General features: G+C 40.3%; 1 protein-coding gene across 1 annotated transcript; it reads left to right on the top strand.

Moving 5' to 3' along the window:
* The first annotated feature begins 2,276 nt into the window (after nt 1–2,276).
* LOC126498142 (membrane-spanning 4-domains subfamily A member 13-like) lies at nt 2,277–14,121 on the top strand. Its single transcript, XM_050136488.1, has 7 exons — nt 2,277–2,456; nt 2,563–2,579; nt 3,733–3,808; nt 5,383–5,532; nt 6,763–6,819; nt 9,401–9,517; nt 14,011–14,121. Exons 1-7 carry the CDS (start codon nt 2,277–2,279, stop codon nt 14,119–14,121), a joined length of 708 nt encoding a protein of 235 aa, XP_049992445.1.
* Nucleotides 14,122–24,870: the final 10,749 nt, after the last annotated feature.

Raw genomic sequence — 24,870 nt, 5'->3', positions numbered from 1 at the left:
GATGGAGATAGAGACAGAGACCCTCATCAGGGCAAAGGACTGAGCTCTCAAGGTCCAGTTGAAGAGCAGAAGGAGGGAGAATATGAGTAAGGAAGTATGGACTGAGAGGGGTTGGTCCACCTACTGAGACAGCGTGCCTGTTCTAATGGGAGCTCATCAAATCCAGCTGGACTGGGACTGAATGAGCATGTGATCAAACTAGACTCTCTGAATGTGGCTGACAATGGGGGCTGTCTGAGAAGACATTGACAAAGGCACTGGGACTTGTTCCTACTGCATGTACTGGATTTTTGGGACCCTAGTCTATTAGGATGCAAAGCTTCCTAAGCCTGGATGTAGCAGGGAAGGCCTTGGACTTCCCACAGGGCAGGGTTCCCTGCCCTCTCTTAAGGGGGGAGGGGAGGAAGGAGGGTAAGTGGAGGAGCAGGAGGGGAATGTGAGGAGGGGAGGAATGTAAATTTTTGAATGGAAAAAAAATAAAAAAAATTGAAAAAAAAAGAATTCACAGAAACTGTACTCTCCATTTGCATACCCAAGATCTCCTGGTTCCACAAAATGAGCAGGCTTTTAGCACAGGAGTTCCCCAGGCAAATTCAGTGATGGACCAAGAGGATGAAGTGTCTCATGAGAAAGGTGAGACCACATGAGGGTCTGTGCTGACTAAAGGTATATTCCAGAGGTCACAGTCGGAAGTCTTGCGGCCCATTGTTATCTCAACTGGCTTTCGGTTTCCATCCCTTCACAGGCAGTCAGGACTAGCACCTACTCATTGTTAGTTTCTACTCAAAACACTATTGCCTTTCTGTCCTTAAAAGCAGAGGTCCAGAAGTCAGTATATCTCCCAATTATCACCTCTTGTTTTTCCTTGACTCCACTCTAGGCCCCCATCTGTCCTCTGAGGCCAGATTTTGCAATGACAACAGTCAACTCCATATTGCAAAATCTAGCAGCCCAATGTACAACCCTCAGAAGATTTAGGCATCATTTCATACTTTTCCTAATGTTCAATAGAGCATCTGCTGGGACCTTTTTCTGTCAAGTCCTTAACTCCTCAGCTGGGTTCTATTTGTCTGGCCTCCTAATATTAAAATGGATCATCTCTCAGTAGGATTAATCCCAGCACTCAGGAGGCAGGATCATCTCTCATCCCAACCGCCCCACAAGGTAAACTCCAGAGGGAACGGATATTCTATATTGTCTCGACTTCTTACTCCCAATGCATAAATAGTGTCATTCACATTTACTCTCAACGGGACTTTATTCCACGAATTACATAATATACAAAACACCTGATACTGGAAGCCTCAACAAATTGTCTGTGAAAAACACTCCTTTAGTTAGCAGGCAGGCAAACCACATTTGCTTTTGAGACTCAACATAATCCAAGTAAGCGGGACAAATGACCTTCATTTGTTTATTCACTTCTACTGAGTGCCGGTTATAGCACCATTACACTAAATGTTCAGTGATTGGGAATCCATAGCATAAATGATCCTTGGCATCATAAACATGACTATCAAGTTAGGATTCTCTAAAACGTATTATTTAGGACTCAATTACAACAGTCGCCTTTTTTCGTAGTTAATTTTTGTTTGGCTGATAGTTTTATATGTTTATATGATGGATTTTAGTCGTTTTTCATACACACACACACACCCTACCTCTCATCTCCCTCTGGATCTCTTCTCAACATGCTCTTCTTTTTAGGTGTTGCTCATTGAGTTTAGTTAGAGTTTCCTGTCCCAGGGTGGGTGACAGATTGGTGCAATCTAGTTTCTGAACATGGGAAGTACACAGAACAATTGGGACCTCGACTTTGCAGAAAGACAAAGGACCAGAGAAGATATATTGGCCCAAGCACCACCAGATCTGTGGTTCCAATAGCACTCTTCCTTCTAGAGTCAAGAATCTAGACTTTGAGGAGACTCAAAATAGAAGGACTTGCTTCTATCAATCTACTAGAAAACAGTGGAAGTCATTTGCTTGGTGGGAACGTCTTTGGAGCACGGAACCAACTTGTAGTTGGGCTCAAACATTCTTCAGTTTAATGGGTAGAGTGTGTTCACCACGGGTGAGTAATAGGTGTCTGCACTAGACTCTCGCCAGCAGGCCCCATTGGCTAACCACATCTGTACCTGCGGGCCTGAAGGCTGGGTGGAACCTCCGCGGGCCTGCATAACTAGTGTCTGCGTGGCCCTCCTCACGTGGCGCCCTTCACGGTTGCTCTGGGACACAACCGCTGCAACGTTGGATCCACAAGAGGTAATGAGGGACACATGGAGGTGGCAGCGCCCCAGAGGCAGGTGCTGCCCACAGAAATCCCAGAGCAGGAAGATCTAGACCTAAAGGAAACCCCGGAAGGATTGCCCCCTTCTACCCTTAGGATCATACAGAGTAGGGAATCCATGACCCATCAACAGAGCATGTTAATGACTAGCTTTGGACTCGACTTTCCGGTGAGTTTTAGTTCCATACCAGCTTCCTTTTCCTCCCCAGTATACCCTACAGGGGACTCTTGCTGCAGAGAGAGCCTTTGACGAAGTTTGTTACATTTTTTAAAAGTCGTCACCTCGTAACAGGTAAGTTTTTAACTCAAACATCTTCTAAAATGCTTTTTGATATGCCTTTCTGTATTTTCTTCCTTCCTGTCAAATGCCATTACTATGGCAAATGAAACCTCCAGACTTTGTGGCTTATATGAGGAGAAGAAAACGTGCAAATACAAGATCTGAAAGCAATGCTGAATTCTAGATATGACTGTGCACAGCAGTTGAAAAAAAAAAAGGGGGGAAAGATTGGTCAGACATTAGAGACGGGGAAGGGGTAGGGAGTAAGGGTGGGGAAGAAAAAAGTCAAAGCCACCTCTAAATAGAAAGCCACACCAAAAATGTATCAATCTATTGGCTGAAAAAAAAATATCGCTTATTCGATTGAGGAATATATGAGTATTTATACAATGTATAGGCATTCAGACTTCCAGCGGGTAAAACCTAATAGTACCATGGCTTCTAGCTTTTAATATCTTCTCAATCAAACTCTGCCAGATCCTCAAGGAAAATTTCCCCTGTGCCCCCACTAAGTGGCTTAGATATGCACCTTTTTCAGACCAGCTAGAATCAAACGACTACTTTTCATGGGTTAAATACAGAAGCTGAGCAGGGTCGTGACTCCTACAAAATAGGAACCTTTGCCCTCTCTATCAGTGTTGGCGATGATGAGTTACCCTTATCTGGCCTACCGAACCCCCTCCATTGTCGCGTTCACTATCTTAAGAAACCTACCTACTCTCTACAGTATTCTATTTCCCAGCCTTCTCTGCAGCTAGTGTAAGTGTGTGACCCAGATCCTCCAGTCAGGTACCCCTGAGACACACTTGAACTTCCATGACACCAATAAAGAGTAATAGGCTAAATCAAAGCTGCCAGGAGCCTGGACTTTCTGATGCTGCAGCAAGGGCATCTGAGTGGGTGCTAGAGGGACTGATGGGATTGGAGCAGCTATTATTTGGTACTTATCCACAGTCTAACTTCTTGAGAGAGGAATATTAGTTTTGTCAAGATCCTACTAATCTGGTGCAAAAGCGTCTGTTAGGGAACAATCAAGTATCTTTGAAAAAGTGAATGGCAGCTGTGGAATTAGATTCCCCCTCAGGCTTAGGAACCTTACCCAAGAGAAATATCATAGTCACTAACTGATTTAATTTATATTGATTTTTGTCCGCATTTTTCACAGGAGAAATCCTCATACCCTCTTCAAGAATATGCTACAGAATCCTCTATGGATAAAGAAGGAACTGAGATTGTTGGGGGTAAGAACAAAATGCTGCTCCAGTGAGCATGTCAACTGTGAGAAGGTTGCCCTCCTCAACACAGGAGACTTGAACCACCTCTGTATCCACCATGAACTCTTCAAATGGAGGCAAATCATTTACAATGGTTTCTGCACGTGACATGACACCAAGGTGTAGACTGATTCTGGACATGGAGAAAAAATATTCTTCTTTTTAACCATCTATCAATTATTGCAATCATAAACTGATGGCATGTCCTAGATGAGATGAGCAAATTGTCAGTACACCCAGAGGAAGCTGCAGATGCCACAGCTCTATGAACAGTGGTTGGTTACAAAGGTGCTGTGCTGTCCACACCATCTCACAGACACCCTACTGTTTGCCCAGGCAGTCCCATCCACTACATACTTTGGCTGAGCAATTTGGCATCATTCACTCATACTACTGAATGACAGAGCCAGATTAAGAGTTATACACAAAACATTAAAAATTAGATGAGAAAAGTCCAAAAAAAAACAAAACACACACACATGTAGGCACAGGGGATCTAGAAATAAATTAAACAAAGGCACAAGATACAAGATGAATTGTGTTTCTATACAATAATAATGAACATGAAGATACCAATCCCCAAAGAAAAAATACAAACATTAAAGAAACCATATATAGAACTTATGATTTTAAAATGACTAAATGCTAATGAAAAGTTCAAATTAGGTTACATCAATAAAAATACAAAGCTCAACAGAGTAAAACTGTTAGTTCTTCCTAAACTGGTGTATGGGCTTGGCAAAATTCCTAATAAAATCCTAGCAAGTCCTATAGGTAGGTAGTCAAAGATTATGTGGAAGGAGAAGAAACAAAAACAACTAAATCAAAGTATGAAAAATCAACACTAGTTGATTTTTAAGATACTGTCTGCCTATAGTCATCAAGATTATGTTTTTTTAAACAAGAAAAACTGAGACAAACAGAACAGAACACAAAGTCCAAAACTAGACTCCACAGAGACAGCCAACTGATTTGGGGAATAGGAATTGTTTATTTGTGTTTTTGGAAGGTATCTATGCAGCATAGGGGGCCTCAAACTACAATCCCTGCTTCCTCAGCAAACCAAGCCATTGCCGGTGTGAATCACCATGGTTGGTCAGTTGGTTTTTTCATGAAAGAACTCAATGGAAAGTTTCTCAGAAGAATAATGAACAGAGATGAAGTGAAAATAGGAACAATATTTAATAGACTCCCAACTTTTTGAGAAATTAGATGAATATTTGAAAAGCTATGAGAACCAGATGAGTGATCACCAGGAGTAACAAGCATCAGTGGGAAAGTTACAGGAAGGGTAGAACTTGAGGTGTCTCTGTGCTGACAGAATAGGTCTGTGACTTGATTACTGTTGATAAAACATGACAACATGGCCTAGAACTATACACAGAACATCGTATCACAATGTGTGTCCTCTTCGTAAGTTCTGAAAGCTGTCACTGTCGTGGTTGAACACAACCTTCCTGCTTCATTCTGGCATTGGTCTTGAGGAAAGTTCCTTTCTAAGAGATAGCTGGAACTCTAAGAATGGTGTCTTTTCCTTTCAGACTGTACAATTAATGACCAGCCTGATAGTGCAGAGCCTGGGATACTTTTGGACATACCTGTATTTTTCTCAAAATATGGCATTTGTAATGGACAGTGAATATACTCCTATCATTGGAACTTCAGGATACTCACTTTGGGCCTCTTTGCTTGTGAGTAACATCATTGCTATAGTAACTACTAATAATGTATTCCTTAGTTGTCATGGATTCTGATCCAAATAATGTGTCCTAGAGGATACACAATCCCTGTTCCCTAGAAAACCATCCCCACGTCTATCTGAAAAAGAACAATAGCAATATGTTTTGTAGGGATAAGCCCATCCCATTAGGGGGAATGTTCGCCTCCTGCTAATGTTTACATATAAATCTGGTGAGCATGAGCCCCACCGCCCTTGTTTGTATTTCCTGCTCATCGCTGGATCGCTGGTGTTGTAAGATATCCCTTCATTAAAATTTGCTGTTTCATCTTAAGCTAGCCTGGTTATTACACTGCCTACATTTTTTTTAAATCTTTATTTACTATGAAAATATTTTTCATAATCATATTCTACATTGTTAAAGAAACATGATACATTATTAAAAAAACTAGTTTCTTAGCTATAATATTACTTATTGACAAGAGTCTGAATAGAAAGAGGGCTATTTGATACATTTAAAGCCATGATAAAAAGCACAAATCCAGAGTGACAGCTGATCTGAGCTCATGAAAACTCACAGACTCTAGACCGAATGCTGGGAAATCTGCATTAGACTGAACTGGGCCCTCTGCATGTGGCCAACAACTGTGTAGCTTGATCTGTTTGAAGGGCCCCTGGTGCATGAGCTGGCTTTTTTGACTCCATTCCCTCTGATGGGATACCTTGCTCAGCCTTGATGCAGGAAGGGGGGGAGGGCTTGGTCCTGGCTCAACTTGATATGCCAAGGCTTGGTTGACTCTCCATGGGAGAACTTACTCTCTCTGAGGAGTGGATAGGGGTGAGTTGGAATGGGGAGCAAGAAGAGGGGAGGGCTGGGAAACTGTGGTTGGTAGGTAAAATGAAGAATTTTTTAAAAGACTAAAAATAATAGACACAAGTTACAAATATGGAAGACAAAAATCTGTTTGAGTCAAACTAACTATACAAGCTAAATAAATGCTACAGCCATTTCAAGATGCCCCTGAATCCCATTTATATCACAACCATAACATTAGTGAATAGGAACTTCAAAGCTTTCATCTCCATAAATATAAATCTTGAATTATTTCTTGAGTTGTTTTCTTAGTAGTCCCCACTAAGGAACCAAGCTGCTATCCCTCATGTTGCAGAATTCTAGAATTATCTTGAAGCTTATATTTTTACATAGTGACTGGGTATTAACAAATGTGGTGTTTGCTTCCAGTTTAGCCTATCAGGAAGTTTTTCAATAGCATTGCAGATGAGGCCTTCAAATCACATGGTAAGTCAGAAGACTCTGGAAAGTTTCCATTATCAATAAAAGTATTAAATTTCCAAAGACTAAATAAAAACTTTAAAAAGTAAAACAAAGCCAGTGAGGAATCAGCATGGCCTCTGCGTGACTGGCTATCTACCAGGAAGCCATGGGGGGGGGGGGAAGGGACAGCAGTATGTGAAGTATGACAAACATCACATGAATCCAAAGAAAGGTGAAGTGGTTAATGTCATCTCAGACAAAGAAAGTACAGAAATAGTACTATTGTCATACACGAATACTCAAGTATTCATGATGATAAAGGCCACTATTTCTTAAGACTTAACAAACCTAAACTTCAAACTATAAGACGCAAGGGCCAGGGTTATGGCTCACTGTCTATGCAAGCCAAAGTACTTGAGTTCGGATTCCCAGAATCCAAATCAATGCTGTGCACACTAGCAGACATCTGGAATTTTAGTGATTCACAACAAGATGGGAGTAGAGGCAATAGAATTCCCAGATACACCCAGGCTGGCCAGCCTGACATATGCAATTACAAACAACAAAAAGAGACTCTGTCGCAAAGTAGATGAGGACAGACACCTAACATTGTTTTATTTCCTTTTGTCTAGTGATATTTTCTTATACTTTGAATTTCATAATGCAATTTTATACATGCAATTATACAAATGATTTCATACAGTGTAATTTAATCATATTTACCCTCCATTACCTCCCTCTGACTCCTCCTATAATGCCCCACTCAACCCATCTCCCTCCCAACTTCATGTCATCAATTATTATTCTTATTGTATTATTATTTTATTAATCACCCTGAGACCAATTCGTACCAATCATGTGAAGAAATCACGTGAGGTATGGGCAATCTGCCAGATGTCACATCCCCAAAGAAAAGTGACTCTTACTCCCTCAGAGGCCACCAACTGTCAATAGTTCCTCAGCTATGGGTGAAATCTTGGGAGCTCTTCTCCCAACTTGAGAATTCTGACTGTCTTTTTCTTGTGTAGTTCTCATACAGGCAACCACAGCTGCTCTAAGTTGATTTTAAAAAACTCAACAACTGTGTCATATCTAGATGATAGCATTTCTCTTTCTCCTTATCCTGTAGCTCTTATATTCTTTCTTCTCCCTTTTACAATATGTCCCCTAAGTGTCCTAGGTAGGAAGAAGTTGACAGAGGTAACTTATCTACGACTGAGCACTCACGACCATTTATCTCAATATCTTCACCAGTTATGAGCCTCTGCATTATCTATGACCAACTACAAAAATCCTCTCTGACCAAGAGTGAAGTCAGCACTAAGCTATGGGCATAACCATGAATATTTAGAAGGCAGCTTGACAACATAACCATTTAATAAAGGAAAATCAGTAGGTTCCCTCTGTGGCCTATGATATCCCCAGATATGCTGGTGTTCACAGTACCAAATGTGGAATCCATTGTGTGGAATAGGCCTCAAAACCAATCAGAAAGCAGCTGGCTCCTCCCATACTAGTCATGCCACTGTTGCACCAGTGAGCATAACGTGCCCAGCAGGTTGGTATTATAGCATGCAATGCCCAGCGCTAAGTAAGCCCACTGATATCTTTGCCCCATTGATACACAGTGTGTAACACCGTCCAGTACTAAGAAAGCTAGCCCTTAGGGAGTCAGCTTCCTGGGAAGTTTGAGGTAAAATTCTTCATAGACTTCACTGGTTTGCTTTCTACAAAGGAGACTTTTTCCTAGAGAATAAATAAACTGACATCAATGAACAACATATAACAGTTTACATGAAGGGTTTTATTCTTTGAGATAGGTTTCAGAATCTAGTGATTCAAATTGTCAAATTGTCATGCTTGCTATTAACTAGGAAGAAATTATTGTGAGTATGGACAAGGAAATAGGTATAATAGTTATTCTTCTTAATAGCAATATTAAATAATACATCTTCTCTCTGGCATTATATGTAGATAAAACACAATTATTCCGCAACATAAAGCATGAATTGTCTGAAGTATGTAGGTTGACAAACATGCATACATGTGGTCTGGGTGATGACCTCCAACCACATGTAACTCTGTTCATCATCAAGAAAATCTCTTCACATTGAGCTAGATAGAACCTGTATGCCCAAGAAAATTCCCCAAATTTTGCTTTCCTGGTGTCCAAGAATGATAGAAATCTCCTAGAGTATTAGCTCTCTGGCAATGTAAAGCCGTGCAGTATTGTGAATTTGTCAATATCATGGATATATTTTATATTCGATTTACAATTAATATGCACTTCATTTTCTTTCATAGTTTAAAAAATATCTTACACACTTCTTTTCTGTCCCTTTATCTATTAACTGAGCAGAGAATAAACATTGAGTCCATTACCAGTAGAGAAATAAATAACTGCACATCATATCCAAAGTTTTATTATCCCCCAAATTGTTTGGTCCTACTAGGAGCCTAACCAATCTGCAGTTCTAACAACCTTTTTGGTGCTCTCACGATGCCAGAAAGATTAGAATTTCTATAGTTCTATAAGAACACACTTGCAGAGAGGACTATGGAATAGCTTCCAATAACTGGACAATACTTTTTTAATCTGTTCTAGCTGATTTGGACTATGACAATGAACATCTTAAGCATCTTTGCAACACTAATAGGTATGTTTTTAATAATACTTGAACTGATGATGACTTCAAATATACAATCTTCATTGTGGCAATATGTAAGTACTGGGTTTCTAAGAGAATGTCTTCATAATTTTAGAATTAAGCCTTCAGTGAGGATCAAAATAGTCAAATATCAGTCAAATCACCAGAAGTCCGCTCATAAGTTTACTCTCAGGCATATGTGCCTATTATTAGTGTGATATAAGCTACATGTTACAGTTCAGAGCCTACACAATCAAATAAAATCTGACAAATATTAATACAGATATTTTATAGATGAAGCATTATAGTCAATCCTGATTCCTCCTGGTTGCTATGAGACATTTATGAGTGGCAACTTGTTTTCTATGTACCTTAAGACAACTTTTCCCAAGGATTTAAAAGATCAAATTTGCTATAGTAAGACTTTCTTCTTTTAAGAACGAAATGACATCCATATGGACTTATATTAGCCCTATGTTCATGGTCAATGAACGTGCTGTAGTTGAGAGCCTTCATCCAGGAACTGATGGAAACTGATTCAAAGATCCACAACCAAGCATTAGACCAAGTTTGGGAAATCCTGCTGAAGAGAGGGAGGGAGGATTATAGGATCCAGAGAATCATAGACATCACAAGAAAACCCACAGAAACAACTAACCAGTCTCATAGGAATACACAGAATCTAAACCAACAAACAGGGAGTGTGTATGGACAAACTTATGCCCTCTACATATATATGACAGTTGTATAGCTTGGTCTATTTATGGTATTCCTAACAATGGGAGCAAGAGCTATATCTAATGCTTTTGCTGGCTCTTGGAAACCTATTCCTCATCCGGGATTGCCTTGCCCAACCTAAATACAAGTGGAGATGCCTTGCATTACAGCAACTTGATATGCCATGGGAGGCCTGTCCCTTTCTGAACAAAAACAGAAGAGGGGTAGATTGAGGGGTACAGGGATTTGGTGAAAAGAATAGTAATATAGGAGAGAGTGGAAATGTGGTCAGGGTATAAAATAATTTTAAAAATAAGAAAGTGCTGCAGTCTACAGACTGAAGCTTATCTCGACAATGGATGTAATTCGGAAGGCTCATATACTCTGCTCTATGTGCACTATGCCAGGAGGACATAGTGTGTTTCTGCATCTGTCTGCTAGAGGGTTCATGCAGAACTATTTAAGGCTGTTTATGTTTGTGGATCTGTGGTCCTGTGCAGGTGGCACTATGAACATAGGCACACTTAGCCATTTAGGTTTGTTGGTGTGAAGAGAAAGGATGATGAAGACAGAGAAAGAAGGAAGAGATTCTGAGCAAATTTTCTAAGAATTTGAAGCCATGGTGTTGAATTCTTGTCTGTGGACTACTATCCTTCTAGTCTATGCCCAGAGCTTAACAAAAGGAGCCAAAACAGCTGGGCTTTAAACCAATACCTAGAAACCATAACTTTAAATTGATACCATTAGGTGTTACTTATATCTAGCTTCCTAACCTTATTAAGAAAGCACTCCTTACTTCAACATACAAGAGTTATGGTTAATAGACTAGTTCCAAACTATATATATGTTTGTAATTCATCATTCCATTTTTCTTATTTCTATGTATTATTGAGAAAACTTTACAATAAATAAATACAGATATAGATAAAAGCCTATGTATCTCTGATTCAATAAAGACTAAATGTTTGGCTATTTGATTAAGGTCATGGGTCTAGTCACCTGAAGAGCATTTATGCTGATCAAGCTAAATCCAAGTCACTTCACCACAGTAAATAGAGTCTTAACAAAAATCAAGTCAGTGACACACGAGAGGATCACTTTATTCATGTAGGAATTACATTTCTTTAGCATAATTTACTAGATGATACAGAAAAGTGTAATTGTATATACTTTCTTTTTAAAGAAGTCCTATTAACCAAACCTCCGAAGAAAATGTATCTCAATTTTATCTTCTCCAGAGGTACATTATCACTTAAGAAAATATACTTGTTCTACCCACAACAACAAAAAGAATATACAATGATTCCCATTATTCTCTTGGCAGAAACGTATCAATTCACCATTCTCAATAGCTATCATATAATCAAATATGCATGAATTTTCAACTATTGAGGGAATAGGATACAGGAAACTGCTTATCTTTTCATTTTTTTTCCTTCCTACAACATAGCTATACCTCTGTGAGTTTTAGCATTAAAAAGTAAAGTTTAGAAAGCATTCTAGTTCGTTTTCTGCTGCTGTAATAAGACACTAGACAAAATCAACTTATGAGAGAACAAAGTTGATTTCAGCCCACACTTTCAGGTCACAGTCCATCACTGAGAGCAGTCAGGGAAGAAGCTCAAGCAGGAACTGACACTGTAGAAACTGTTGGGGAACATTGCTTACCGATTCACTCTCGGACTCTCTGTCTTGCTCCGTGTTAGCTTTCTTATTCAACCTACACTCCCCTGCCTGGGGATGATGAGATCCACAGTGGTTTGGACCCTACCACCTCAGTCATCAACCAAAACAATTCCTCACAGACATGACCTCCCTTACCAAATATCTGGAGGTTGTATCTAGCTGACCATAAAAGCTGACAAGCATGGGAACCTTCCTCCTTTGCTATTTCATGAAATTACTATTGAGTTCTGTTGTTAATTCTTCTTTCAAGTTCTGGGAGAATTCTATGGTTAATACATGGGTGTTTCTTAGGAGATATTTTATTGCCTTTTAGTCTCATTTCTGGATATGTTTCAACTCTTTCATTTATTACGGTTAATTTTGATATGTTGAATGCATCTAGACATTCCTCCATTACTTTAGGTCTTGCAAGCTTGTGAAATATAGGTTCTTACAGAATGTCTTTCTGGATTCCAAATTTTGTTGGAAGGTGTTATAATGTCTCTCTTTTCATTTCTGATTTATTACATAATCTATGTTGTAGGAGCTGTGGACAGGACTGCTTCTCATCCTGCCCAGTTCCCACATGTCTAGCTTAGCCCCAGAAATAACAACATACAAACTGTATTTATTTAAACACTGGTTGGCCCATTAGTTCCAGCCTCTTAATAAGGCTAATTCTCACATCTTGCTTTAACCCATATTTAGTAATCTGTGTAGCACCACCGGGAAAGATCTTAACCTGAGTCCATCTCGGAGAGGAATGCTATGCCTTACTGCCTTCTTCCTCCCAGCATTCTGTTCTATTTATTCTGCCTATCTAATTTTCTGTCCTAGCAAAGGCCAAGGCAGTTTCTTTATTAACAAATGAAAGTAACACATAGACAGATGACCCTCCTCCATCAATTCTCTATCTTTCCTTTGCTTAATTCAGCTAAGAGTTTATCAATCGTTTTATTTTAAAGAACCAACTCTTCATTATATTGATTCTTTTATTGGTTTTTGTTTCTTTAATTTTATTTCCTTATTTCCTGATTTTGGTTATTCCTACCTACTGTTTTGGAATTTGATGTGTTCTTGCTTCTTCCAAGGCTTCAAGGTGAATTATTAAATTGTTAACTTGAAATGACTTTTAGATGTAGGCACCAAGTGCTGTAAACTTTCCTTTCAGGTTGTCATCAGAATGGCCAATTGATTTTCATCCATCATATTTTTATTTTCAGTCAGTTCTAGGAATTTTTTTTTACTTCATTCTTGGTCTCTTCAGTAACACAATTATTCAACAATATGCAGTTTAAGTTCCATGAGTTGATATACTTCTTATACTTTTTTTTTTGAGTTTTTGGTTTTGGTTTTGGTTTAGTTTTGATAGGGTTTTTCAAAATAGGCTAGCTGCATAGCTTTGGAGCCTGGCCTGGAACTTGCTCTGTAGACCAGGCTGGATTCAAACTGACAGAGATTCATCAACCTCTACCTCCCGAGTGTTGGGATTAAAGGCGTAGCTCTTCCTGTAGTTTTTTTTTTTCTTCTGTTGATATCTAGTTTTATCCCTTTGTGGTCAGAGAGAACTCAGAATATAATTTCAATTTTCTTATGTTTGTTGAAACTTGTTTTGTGTCTTAATATGTGATAGATTTTGGATAAAGTTCTATAGGCTGCTTAGAAAAAGAATGTATATTTAGTGTTTAAATGAGAGGTTCCATAGCTATTAGGTTTGACATCTCATCAGCACTGAGGCACAAGAAACAATGCAGAAGGATGGCTGGGAATGCTGCAATGCCATCTTCTGGGAATGATATTGCTATCATTATAGAGAACTCACAGAACAAAATCTGTGCTTACCTGCACAAAATCTCTACAAAATCAAGCCAGCTAAAATTCTGTCATAGACATGGGAAATGAAACCAGACCCCAGCTCTTTCTAAGGAGCTTTTGGAAGCAGATAATTGCTGTGGGAAGAATCATACTTCTGTAAGGATATGGCCACTAGTCCACTAGATGGCTCCACACGTATGCATATATGGGCTATAAAAAAAGACATGAAATTGGGAGAGGAAACTGGGGGTTGAACCAAGAGTTGGAATAAAAAATGGGAGTAGATAATATTGTATTTCACTGGATACCTATATAAAATTCTCAAAAATAAATTACTAAGTAAAGATTGTATTTTTCTTTTGGGGTGTAGAGAAGTGGTAGGATGCTTACAGAGTATCTCTTCCTGTTCACTGTCTTGGAGATGTTTATGGCATGCATAGTAACTGAGTGGACCTACAAAGCAAGACAAACAGAAGATTAAAATGGTGAGTCTATCATTTCTCCTTCGGTGAACAGAAGCTACTAGCTTCTGTGATATATCCTGTTCAAATTACTTAGAAAGAATTGAGCATCAGTAATGTCATCTCTAATCTGTGGCTAGTGGTAGGTGAATACATTTTTGTAAAACTATATGGCACTAAACAGCTCTTTCTATCACTGAAGCTAAATAAATTACTCTACATGAAGAGAGCAGGGCTGATAATGTAGCTCGGCAGTAGAGGACTTACATAGCATTAGTGAGACTCTGATCACCAGAAGAAGCACATAAAAAGAAATCCGGTGGGTAACCTGGGGTAGAGTGCAGTGACAGAGACTCTGGTGCTGGCTTTTATTTTCAGCTCTGCTTGATTAGCCAACCGTAGTCCCACTACCCAGCTGCACAAAAACTATCACCAGCGCCACCACTTGATTCTTAGTCCATAACTATGCCTTGTTCAGTGGACCATCTAAATCTGTAAATGGAATTCCTTAAGTAATCTCTGCTTGAAATTAATGTGTGAAAATTAAAAAGGGAGAAGGCATTATCAGAAGAATTCTTCTAGGATTTTCCACTTTATCTTGCCTCAGAAACTACTTTTCAGGGTACTTGTATCTTGATATCTATTTGTGTTTCAATAAATTTTCCTTTGCTAATGTAATGAGATATGGAATTGAAATTCATCAAAAAAGAATAACACTTAATAAACTTTAAAAATATATGGCTGGAACTAGAGAGAAGGCTCAATAGTGAAGAGCACGTGTTGCTCTTGCAATGGACCAAGGTTTGATTCTTAGAACCCACGTGTTGACTTACAACCATTCGTAATTCCAGCCACAGGGAATCCAACAACTCTGCTCTGGCTTCTGTGGGTACCAGAAACATGCATGGTGCATGGGTATGCATTCAAGCAAAACACCCATACACATATATAAATTTTTTAAAGGCATATGTGACTCTACTTAAAAGGAGAACACAGAATTCTCTGAACAAAGGGATGAGAGAAAAAGCATAAATTGAAATAGTTTTTTACTCATAATAATAAAATATAAATGGAGTGAAGCAGAATATATAGGAGAGGCAAAAGGGAGGAAGGGAAATAAATAACAGGAGGAAAAGGGGAGGAAAATTAAAACTGAGATTTTTTTTTTAAAAAAAAGACATGATTTGGTCTGGGAAGTACATCTCAGGTGAATCCATTTCTACAATGTTTAAGGTTCTGGATTCCAGGGCCAACACAAAAGAAGAAACAAAAAGGCAGTTCATGATCTTATTAAGAGTCTCAGTGATAAGACTATTCCCTATTTGATCTCAATAAAGTGCTGCTGAAATTGTATAATTCTTTAAATTAGATGACATTAATGAGCGATTTCCTGCCATCTGCCTTCCCACAGGTTCATAGAAGAAAACGAACCTTTTCCTAGAAGTATCATGGCCTCAGTCAAGGAGGAAAGTTCAACGATGAATGAGAACTTCATTTAGTTCAGGAGACATCTCTGAAATGGAATTTAATTGTCTGCCTCAGTAATTCCTCTCCTCCATTTTAATAATAAAAAACAGCAATGAATATGTTTTTCTTTATATGTGAGAAGTGAAGCATGAATTGATTTCACTGTTGTAAATTAATCCAGGATTGAATCTGGTCAGCCGGAGTTAAAAGGTTCTTCTAAGACCAAGGAATCTAATGTATGGGCACAAATTTTCTAGCATGGACTCTACACCTAATGTTGATGAGGTGAAGTAATGCTGACTCAAAGCCGTTTTGTAACAAAAAGATAGACAAGCCAATTCATCATCAGTGGGGCATACTAGACTAGCTCTAACATCAAACATCTGTCTAACCAGCTATTGTTAAATGATGCAGAATTTATCTATAGTGTATAATATAGACTATTAGATATACCTTTATATAAGTGAGACTACTTGATGTCCACGGAAATCTTTACTAGAAAGTCTGTTTTCTGCAATATTTTATTCTTTTTCCCCACAGCTTTTCTCTTTGACGTATTATACTTAAATTTTATGAATTTTAGATCAATTGCCTTTCCATATTCTACTGAGTCTCTGAAAACCTTTTGTGTTGGTTATCTTTCTGTTTCTGTAACCAAATGCCTGAGGAAAACAGCTTCTAAAAAGAGAAAAGTTTATTTGGGCTCCCACTTTCAGAGACTGCGGTTCACGCTTGGCTGGATCTAGTTCTTTTGGGGTTTTGACAAATCAGCACCATGATGATGAGATCAGGGCAGAGCAAAGCTGCTTACTTCATAGAAGCCAGAGAAGGGGAGAGGGGGAGAGAGACTAGGAGGGGATGGAGAGGGAGGAGGAGAGAAAGAAGGGGACCGGGGTGAGGAAGAGGAGAGAGAAATGTGGAGAGGAAGAGGAAAGGGAGAGAGGAAATGAGGGGGGGATGAAGAAAAAGGAAGAAGAAAAGGGGGAGAGAAGAAGAAAGGGGAAGGGAAGAAGAGAAAGGGAGAGGAAAGGGGGAGGCAGGGGGAGAGAAAAATATGGAGAGAGAGGGAGGCAGGGGAGAGATGAATGTAGAAAGGAAGAGGGAAGGGGAGAAAGGAGAGGGAGAGAAAGGAAGGAGAGGGAGGGTAGGGAGAGAGAGGGAGGGGAAGGGAGGGAGGGAGTAAAGAAACTGAGGGAAGAGACCATGAAGAGGGGGAAAGAGGGAAGGGGAGCGAGAGGGAGGGGAGAAAAAAGGAGGGGGAGAGAGGGAGGGGAGAGGAAGAGAGAGAACAACAACCAGAGAGTCACCACCTCACAATCACTACAGATTGGAACCAAGTCATTAGCTTGTGGACCCCTGAAGAACACTTGAAACCTAAACCAAGCCTCTTCCCTCCTTCCTTCTCTTTTGAACCCCGTAACTTGCTCCCATTTCCCTGTCTTCATAAACAAGTGATCCATGACGCAAAAGATACATATTTTATATGCAAGTGTCCCTACAAAGGTCTGTGGCATTTTATTATATCTGTAATTCACATAGATCATACACGCACATGCATGCACACACACACACACACACACATGCACACACACCTTTTTTCTCCTAGCAGTATGATTTTAAAATCCACTCATGTTGCTATTTATATATCAGTTGACTTTAAATGCTGCCTGTGGTATCTATGACAGCACATTCATACATTTCTTCTTCCAGGAATGGGCAGGTAGGTTACATTTTCTCCCCTTGAATAATTTCTTTGGGACATGCATTCTTCACCAGAGTACCTGATGTACATATGTATACACAACACACACACACACACACACACACACACACACTGTTTTCTTAAGCAGAACAAGAAGCGCCACCATTTATAACATTTCTCCGTTGCTGGCTACTTGATGTTGTACACTTTTATCTACAATGTGCTCTGTATTCTCTTGGTCTCTTAAGGGCTCCCAGATTCTGACACCTAGCAGTGTTGCTTCCAATGGTCAAAAGCCTTTTTCTTTTTGCCATTGCTGAGAAATGGAGTTCACGTGAGCAGTAAGTACTCGTCCACCCTGTGCTCCTGGTGAACTGGAAACCATAGTTCTGAGAGAGAGCGGGAAACACAGATGTAACAAGAAGAAATGCAGAATGAGGAACGAGATTCGAATATGTGGAGGATGAAGGAATAATAGCTGAAATGAAGTTCATAACCCATGCAAGGAAATGAGCTTCATTACAGAGAAATGCAGACACTAGCAAATAGAACTCTGGATTCTTAGTGAGCACGAAAGTACTGAATCGTGTATGAATACATACACTGGGGCCTGTCAAACAAATAGAAAGCCATCTAAAGGGGGAGAAGATGGCTCGGTAGATAAAGTGCTTGCCACACAAGCATGGGTACCTTTTTTTGAATCCTCAGTGCCCACGGAAAGCCAGATATGGTAGCAAACACATCTATCGTATCTCCTCTCATGTGAGGAGACTGGGTGACAAAGACAAGAACTAACTGCTAAGGACTACTGAGACCTCAAGAACAATGAAAATGGGTTTTTGATCCTACTGTACCTATTGGTTTCATGGGAGCCTAGGCAGTTTCGTGGATGCTCACCTTACTAGACCTGGATGGAGGTGGGTGGTCCTTGGACTTCCCACAGGGCAGGGAACCCTGATTGCTCTTTGGGCTGATGAGGGAGGGGGATTGGATTGGGGGAGGGGGAGGGAATGGGGAGGCGGTGGTGGGGAAGAGACAGAAATCTTTAATTAATAAATAAATAAATAAATTAAAAAAAAGAACTAACTGCTAATTGTTCGGTTATTTGCAACTGAGGTTGTGTTGTGGTTTGAATGTGAAATGTCCCCCAATGGCTCAGATGTTTGAGGTTTCCCAGCCTGGCCACATTTCTTGTTCTCCTGACTTCCAGATGGAACTCAGGCTTCTGCTACCATGCCATCGTTACCGCGACGGATTCTATCCTTTCGGAATTGTAAGTTTAAACAAAAGTTTCTTTTGTGAGGGACCTTTCTCACAGCAAACAAAACAAAACTAAAATAGGCTGTTCTGAATAATAATGGATAATGCAACTATTTATGGACAAGTTTTTATGGAGTTATGTTTTAAAATTTATGTAGATACAGACCAAAGAGCCTAATCACTAATGATACAGGGAAAACATAGGCAGCCCTTAGAAGAACGTCTACTATTTCAACTCTACTTATTCCAAAGCATGTGCACAATTTACCAGCAAGGTTTTTGGGTTCCAAGCTCTCAGAATATTCACCGACTCTTGTTTCTGTTTGTCTTCTTCCTGTTGTATTCACCCTCGTGGGTGTGAAATGCTATCTTGATGAGGGACATTAGAATGGCTTACATGTGCATGTAGCTAATCGGGAATGGAGTCCAATATCTTTACAAGTGATTATTGGACGTTGTTAGTCGCCTGTGATGATACAGACTCTCCTGTCAATGCTTAATAAGGTGACATTATTGTCCTCATTACAGCTTGTAAAGGCTGAAATCCCTTCTGAGATGTATGTGGAGACTCTGAGATTTCAGCCCTGATTCTTGTAAATGTTTGCTTCCATAAAAGAGCCATAGTGTTTCCTTTACATTTGTATTACTTTATAATATACAAAATATAGGGTTTTACTATAACATTTCATACACGCATTTCATTGTGATATGTCCATGCTCGTTCCCAGATTATCCTTCCTCGTTATGTTACTGAAGTCAGTTTGCATGATTTTATTTTAAAAATTGCTCAGCCATGAAATTGCTCTGTAGTTTGGAGGCCTCTTATGAGTTGTGACCTATTTGTTTGGTTTGTAGCAGAGAGAAACTTGCAGCAATCTTCTGCATCAAGGACTGCCCAGGATAGGAGCTGGAGAACTGCCATAAAAGCGCTGCCCTCCCCCCCCCACCCCATGCATTAATTCAAGCCAAACAAAAAGTCCATCACAGAAGAGGGAAAGTGAGAACAAAGTCCCGCCCCTAACCAAGAAGCTATTTGCAATTTATACTTGCTGCAAGGCGAAATCAGTTTTCTCCAATGTAGTGACAAGGTGTGTGATTCCTCAAAGAGCACTGGGCCACCACCACTCAATGGTAAAACACAGCGACTCTCCTACTCCAACCGGTTGCTCTGTGAATAAAATGCTGGCGTTGCCGGTAAAGCTGTGAGTTTGGCAGCTGCTACCTTTATCTTCAGATGACCTGTGGGATTAGCAGGGCTGCTGCGTGCCACTGCCACTGTCCCCGGTGCCCACGTGGGCCTCTCGCGCAGTGCCCTTGGTAACCACGCTCTTGACCACAACCGCAGCTTTCGATCCTCGCGAGTGGGGGATGAAGGGGTACCACCCAGTCAGCAGTGCCCACCGGGCTCCGCTCTGCTGGCTGCGAGGCTACAACGCCCCGCATAGAGGGCGCTGCCCACCTGACTGCACCACTCAGGGCATGATGTGAGTGTAGGAGCCTTGGCCCAGCTGCCATTAAGACTCAGACGGGGATCACACCGAGGGCAAGGGTTCTGAGGCCCTGGCCCCAAATCTCTCGTCCTGAGTTATCCCATCTCTAGGAATGTTTTTCTGGTAACAATAGTTGAGTTGAGACATCCAAGCTCATCTATGCATTTGGGCGAGATTCAGACGAGTAGGCGGCTTCTCCGGCTTCACCTGGGAGAATCTTCTAAGTAAGTGAACGTCAGCGGAAAGGTTGCCCGTGGTAGATGCGCACCATCACAAACCAAGACACCCAGGCTATGTGACCCACCAGATTTGAGTTCTAGGTTGAAACTGTTACATACCCTAACCCTTTCAACAACCCGAAAGTGTCCTTTTCCACCTGGGAGTCTGCATTGCCAGGGTCCCTAACGTGATCTCTCCTCCCCCAGACACATATTCCTGTAGCCTGGATTTTAAACATTACCATTTCATACACACCATTCAAATTTGATGAAAGTTACTGAGTTTCAGCTTGTTCTTAAGAACAATAGCAAACCCCATAGTGGCCCCATCCCCTCCACCCTCTCTCAGGACAGAACCTCCTCCAGTTCCTCTCTTTGTTAATATTATTAAGCCAGTGAATGGGTTGGGCCCATGTGATCAGACCCGCGACCTCAGATACCCTGAACCAAAAGCCAGTCCTACTGGGTTGTTACAAACATCAGGAGCCAAAAAACCTTAGACACAGAGACGTAAAAAAATACAACAACTTGGTGGACCAGAAACTGATCAGAAATGGCGAGAGTATGATTTAGCCATTATGTAGGTTTTTATTTCTATGTAACCTTCCCTCTTAGAAGTACTTTTGCTGCTCATGGAAATAATGTATTCCCACTGTCATTTGCCCTGAAATACCTTTTTACTTTATTAATTACTATTTATTAATTTAGCATATTTACATGGATTTATAAGAATTTAAATTTTCCTTATTCTATAGTGACTGGTGACAAGGACGTCTGTATTTTAAATGTTTGTCACCTATCATACACATTTTGAAATGTGTATTTTATTAGTATTAAAGCCCACAGAAACCACTAGCCTGACTCACAGGAACACACAGAGTTTGAACTAACAACCAGGGAGCCTGCATGGGACCAATCTAGGCTCTCTGCATATATGTGACAGCTATGTAGCTTGGTCTATTTGTGGGACTTTCAGCAGTGGGAGCAGGGACTGTCCCCAGTGCTTTGACTAACTCCTGGGAACTTATTCCTCATGCTGGATTGCCTTGCCCAGCCTGAATACAGGGGGATGTGCTTGGTCTTATGGTAGGTTGATATGTCATGCTTTGCTGAAGCCTGATGGAGGTCCACCCTTTTCTGAGCAATTACAGAGGAAGAGTGGATGGAGGGGGGATGAGAGAAGAGGAGGGAGAGGAAGGAGAGGAGGCTGTGATCATAACATAAAATAAATAAATTTAAAAAAAAAAGAATTGGGATCATGACAACCCAAAAAGTCATGAATGTGAGAAAGAGGGGCATGGCAGAGGTGGGACAGAAGGGAAAGTTAAAAGATTGTAGCTCATACATGTATAAAATTGCCAGTGAACAAATATAATCAATAAAAAAGGGTAAGAAATAAAAAATGTCCCCATGTACCCATAAGCTCAGTGCTATGAGGGACAGCGATGGTCTGCAGGAGCTTTCTGGTCACCAGCCTAGCTCCAGCTGAGTAAGAGACCCTCCCTCAGAGGACTTCAGGGTGGAGTTAGCAGGACAGTTAACATCCTGCTCTGACCTCTGCCCCCACATGGAGCACATACATTCACCACACACGCACAAACCACACACATGTGTGCAAATCACAAAAATGGGGTCCCTGTGTTCATTTAGAGTCACAAAAGCTTTTAGTTTTCCCTATACATCGTTGCCTATTCACCCCCTTTTCCCCACCAATATGTTGACGCACCTAGTTATAATAACTATAAATATGTGAATAACCTCATAAACCTTTGGTATAATGTGTAGAATTACCATCAAGATTTTGCATCAATTAAGTAATTGCAGGCCAACTATGATCAATGCTATTCGGTGGAACATTTTGATAATTTGTCACACTTTTTATCTATTTATTTATTTATTATATTATCACCCTTAAATCAGTGGTTGCTCAATCCTAACTCTTATAACTGTGAAATATATTAAACCTATCATGAGGGCCAACTCTTTGTTGTCTCTTATACTGGAAACAACTTCTAGTGAACCACATATTGTTCTTACAACATCTACCCTTTCATGTTTAAACACGTGAATACTTATATCTTTGTATATTTATTTGTACTTCAAGAATGGATGAAGACTTACAGGAACAAAATACGCATAGACATATTTCACTTCCCCACAAAACGGGTTTAAAACAATGGAAAAATGAGCTTTGTGCTAATATGTTCACATCTTAGAGGTATGATAGTCACTTCGAGTGATGCTTGAAATCTTCTCTTTTGTGGCTCATAATGAACTTACAACCACCCAGAGACAAGCTCAGTAACTTGAATGAGAATGGCCCCCCATTGCTTCATATTTGAATAGTTTGAATACTTGGTTCTAGTTGTTGGAACGGTTTGGGAAGGATTAGGAGATATGGCCTTGTTGGAGATGTGTCACTAGAGGTGGGCTCTGAGGTTCCAAAGACTCCTGCCATCCACAGTTAGCTCTTTCTTCCTTGCAGTTTTGTTACAGATGTGAGCTCCAAGATACTGCTCTAGCACTATGTCTGCTTGCGCACGCGCACACGCGCGCGCACACACACACACACACATTTAACTATCTTGGTCTGTATAATGTTACTTGCATGTATCCCTTCAGGGCTGACCAATTGGTACTAGATAACAATTGGTGTGCTCTTCCCTGGGGAAGACTATTTCTCCCGTTCTCAGCATTCCTTAATTGCCTGAGTCCTTCGCGTAGGGTTGAGGTCTTGTGGCCTCTTCTCCATCCACATTTTCTTTATCCATTCTTCAGTTGAGGGGCATCTTGGTTGATTCCAGATTCTGGCTATTACAAATAATGCTACTATGAACACAGTTGAACAAATGTCCTTGTAGTATAATTGAGCATCCTTTGGGTACATGCCCCAGAGTGGTATTGCTGGATCCTGAGGTAGGTTGATTCCCGATTTTCTGAGATATCACCATACTGATTTTCAGAGTGGTTGTACAAGTTTGCATTCCTACTAGCAATGGAGGAATGTTCCCCTTACTCCACATCATCTCTAGTATAAGCTATCAATGGTGTTTTTATCTTAGTCATTCTGACTGGTGTAAGATGGTACCTCATATTGTTTTTATTGAGCTATATATTTTTCTCCACTGTCTTCCCTTTCTCCTCCCTCCCCTTTTACCCTCTCCCATAGTCCCCATGCTCCCAATTTACTCATGAGAGCTTGTCTTTTTCTACTTCCCATGTAGATTAGATTCATGTATGTCTTTCTTAGGGTCCTCATTGTTGTCTAGGTTCTCTGGGATTGTGAACTATAAGTTGGGTTTTTTTATTTATGTCTAAAAGCCACTTATGAGTGAGTACATATGATATTTGTCTTTCTGGATCTGAGTTACCTTACTCAATATGGTGTTTTCTAGATCCATCCATTTGCAGATTTCAAGATGTCATTGTTTTTTCTGCTGTGTAGTACTCTATTGTGTAAATGTACCACATTTTCCTTATCTAGTCTTCAGTTGCGGGGCATTTAGGTTGTTTCAGGATCTGGATATGACAAACAATGCTGCTATGAACACAGTTGAGCACATGTCCTTGTGTTACAACTGAGCATCCTTTGGGTATATACCCGAAAGTGGTACTGCTGGGCTTTGAGGTAGGTTGTTTCCTAGTTTTCTGAGAAATTACCATACTGATATCCAAAGGGGTGGTGCCAGTTTACACTCCCACCAGCAATGGAGGAGTGTTCCTTTACCCCATATTCCTCATAGTCATTTTGATTTGCATTTCCCTGATGGCTAAGGATGTTGAACATGTCCTTAAGGGTCTCTCGGCCATTTGAGATTCTTCTGTTAAGAATTCTCTGTTTAGATCTGTACCCCATTTTTAATTAGATTATTTGTAATTTTAATATCTAATTTTTTGAGTGCTTTATATATTTTGGAGATCAGTCCTCTGTCTGATGTGGGGTTGGTGAAGATCTTTTCTGATGGAGGAAGGACATTGGTTAATTATAATAAAGAAACTGCCTTGGCCCATTTTATTGGTTAGAACATAGGTGGGTGGAGTAAACAGAAGAGAATGCTGGGAGAAAGAAGCCGAGTCAGGAGTCGCCATGATTCTCCCACTCCAGACAGACTCAGGTTAAGATCTTTCCTGGTAAGCTATCTCTTGGGCTACACAGATTATTATAAATGGGTTAGATTAATATGTAAGAGCTAGCCAGTAAGAGGCTACAGATAACAGGCCAGGCAGTGTTTAAAAGAATACAGTTTCCGTGTAATTATTTCGGGCATAAGCTAGCCATGCTGGCGGCCGTGTTCCCGGGACACAGCCCTGCCGCTCCTTCAACACTTTTCCCATTCAGTAGGCTGCTGTTTTGTCTTATTGACCATGTCCTTTGCTTTACAGAAGCTTCTCAGTTGCAGAAGGTTCCATTTATTTATTGTTGCTCTCATGTCTGTGATACTAGGGTTATATTTAGGACTTGGTCTCCCATCCCAGTGCATTGAAGGCTACTTCCCACTTTCTGTACTATCAGATTTAGTGTGGTAAGATTTATATTGAGGCCTTTAATTTGCGCTTTTGTGCATAGGGATAGATATGGATCTATTTGCATTCTTCTACATATTGGCATCTGGTTATGACAGCACAATCTGT

This window comes from Alexandromys fortis, unplaced genomic scaffold (assembly GCF_014885135.2).
Source record: "Alexandromys fortis isolate MF-2015 unplaced genomic scaffold, M_Fortis_MF-2015_v1.1 scaffold_3, whole genome shotgun sequence".
Classification (NCBI taxonomy): domain Eukaryota; kingdom Metazoa; phylum Chordata; class Mammalia; order Rodentia; family Cricetidae; genus Alexandromys; species Alexandromys fortis.
The sequence above is the reverse complement of the archived record's forward strand: the minus strand, read 5'-3'. Positions and strand labels throughout refer to the sequence as shown.

What these genes read in the sequence shown, in the direction of transcription:
- LOC126498142 (XM_050136488.1), top strand. Translation starts at nt 2,277, where the DNA reads ATGGAGGTGGCAGCGCCCCAGAGGCAGGTGCTGCCCACAGAAATCCCA. An exon ending in CACTTTGGGCCTCTTTGCTT is followed by an intron (nt 5,533 to 6,762) that starts GTGAGTAACATC and finishes GTTTGCTTCCAG; the next exon opens with TTTAGCCTATCAGGAAGTTT. An exon ending in AATCTTCATTGTGGCAATAT is followed by an intron (nt 9,518 to 14,010) that starts GTAAGTACTGGG and finishes TTTGGGGTGTAG; the next exon opens with AGAAGTGGTAGGATGCTTAC.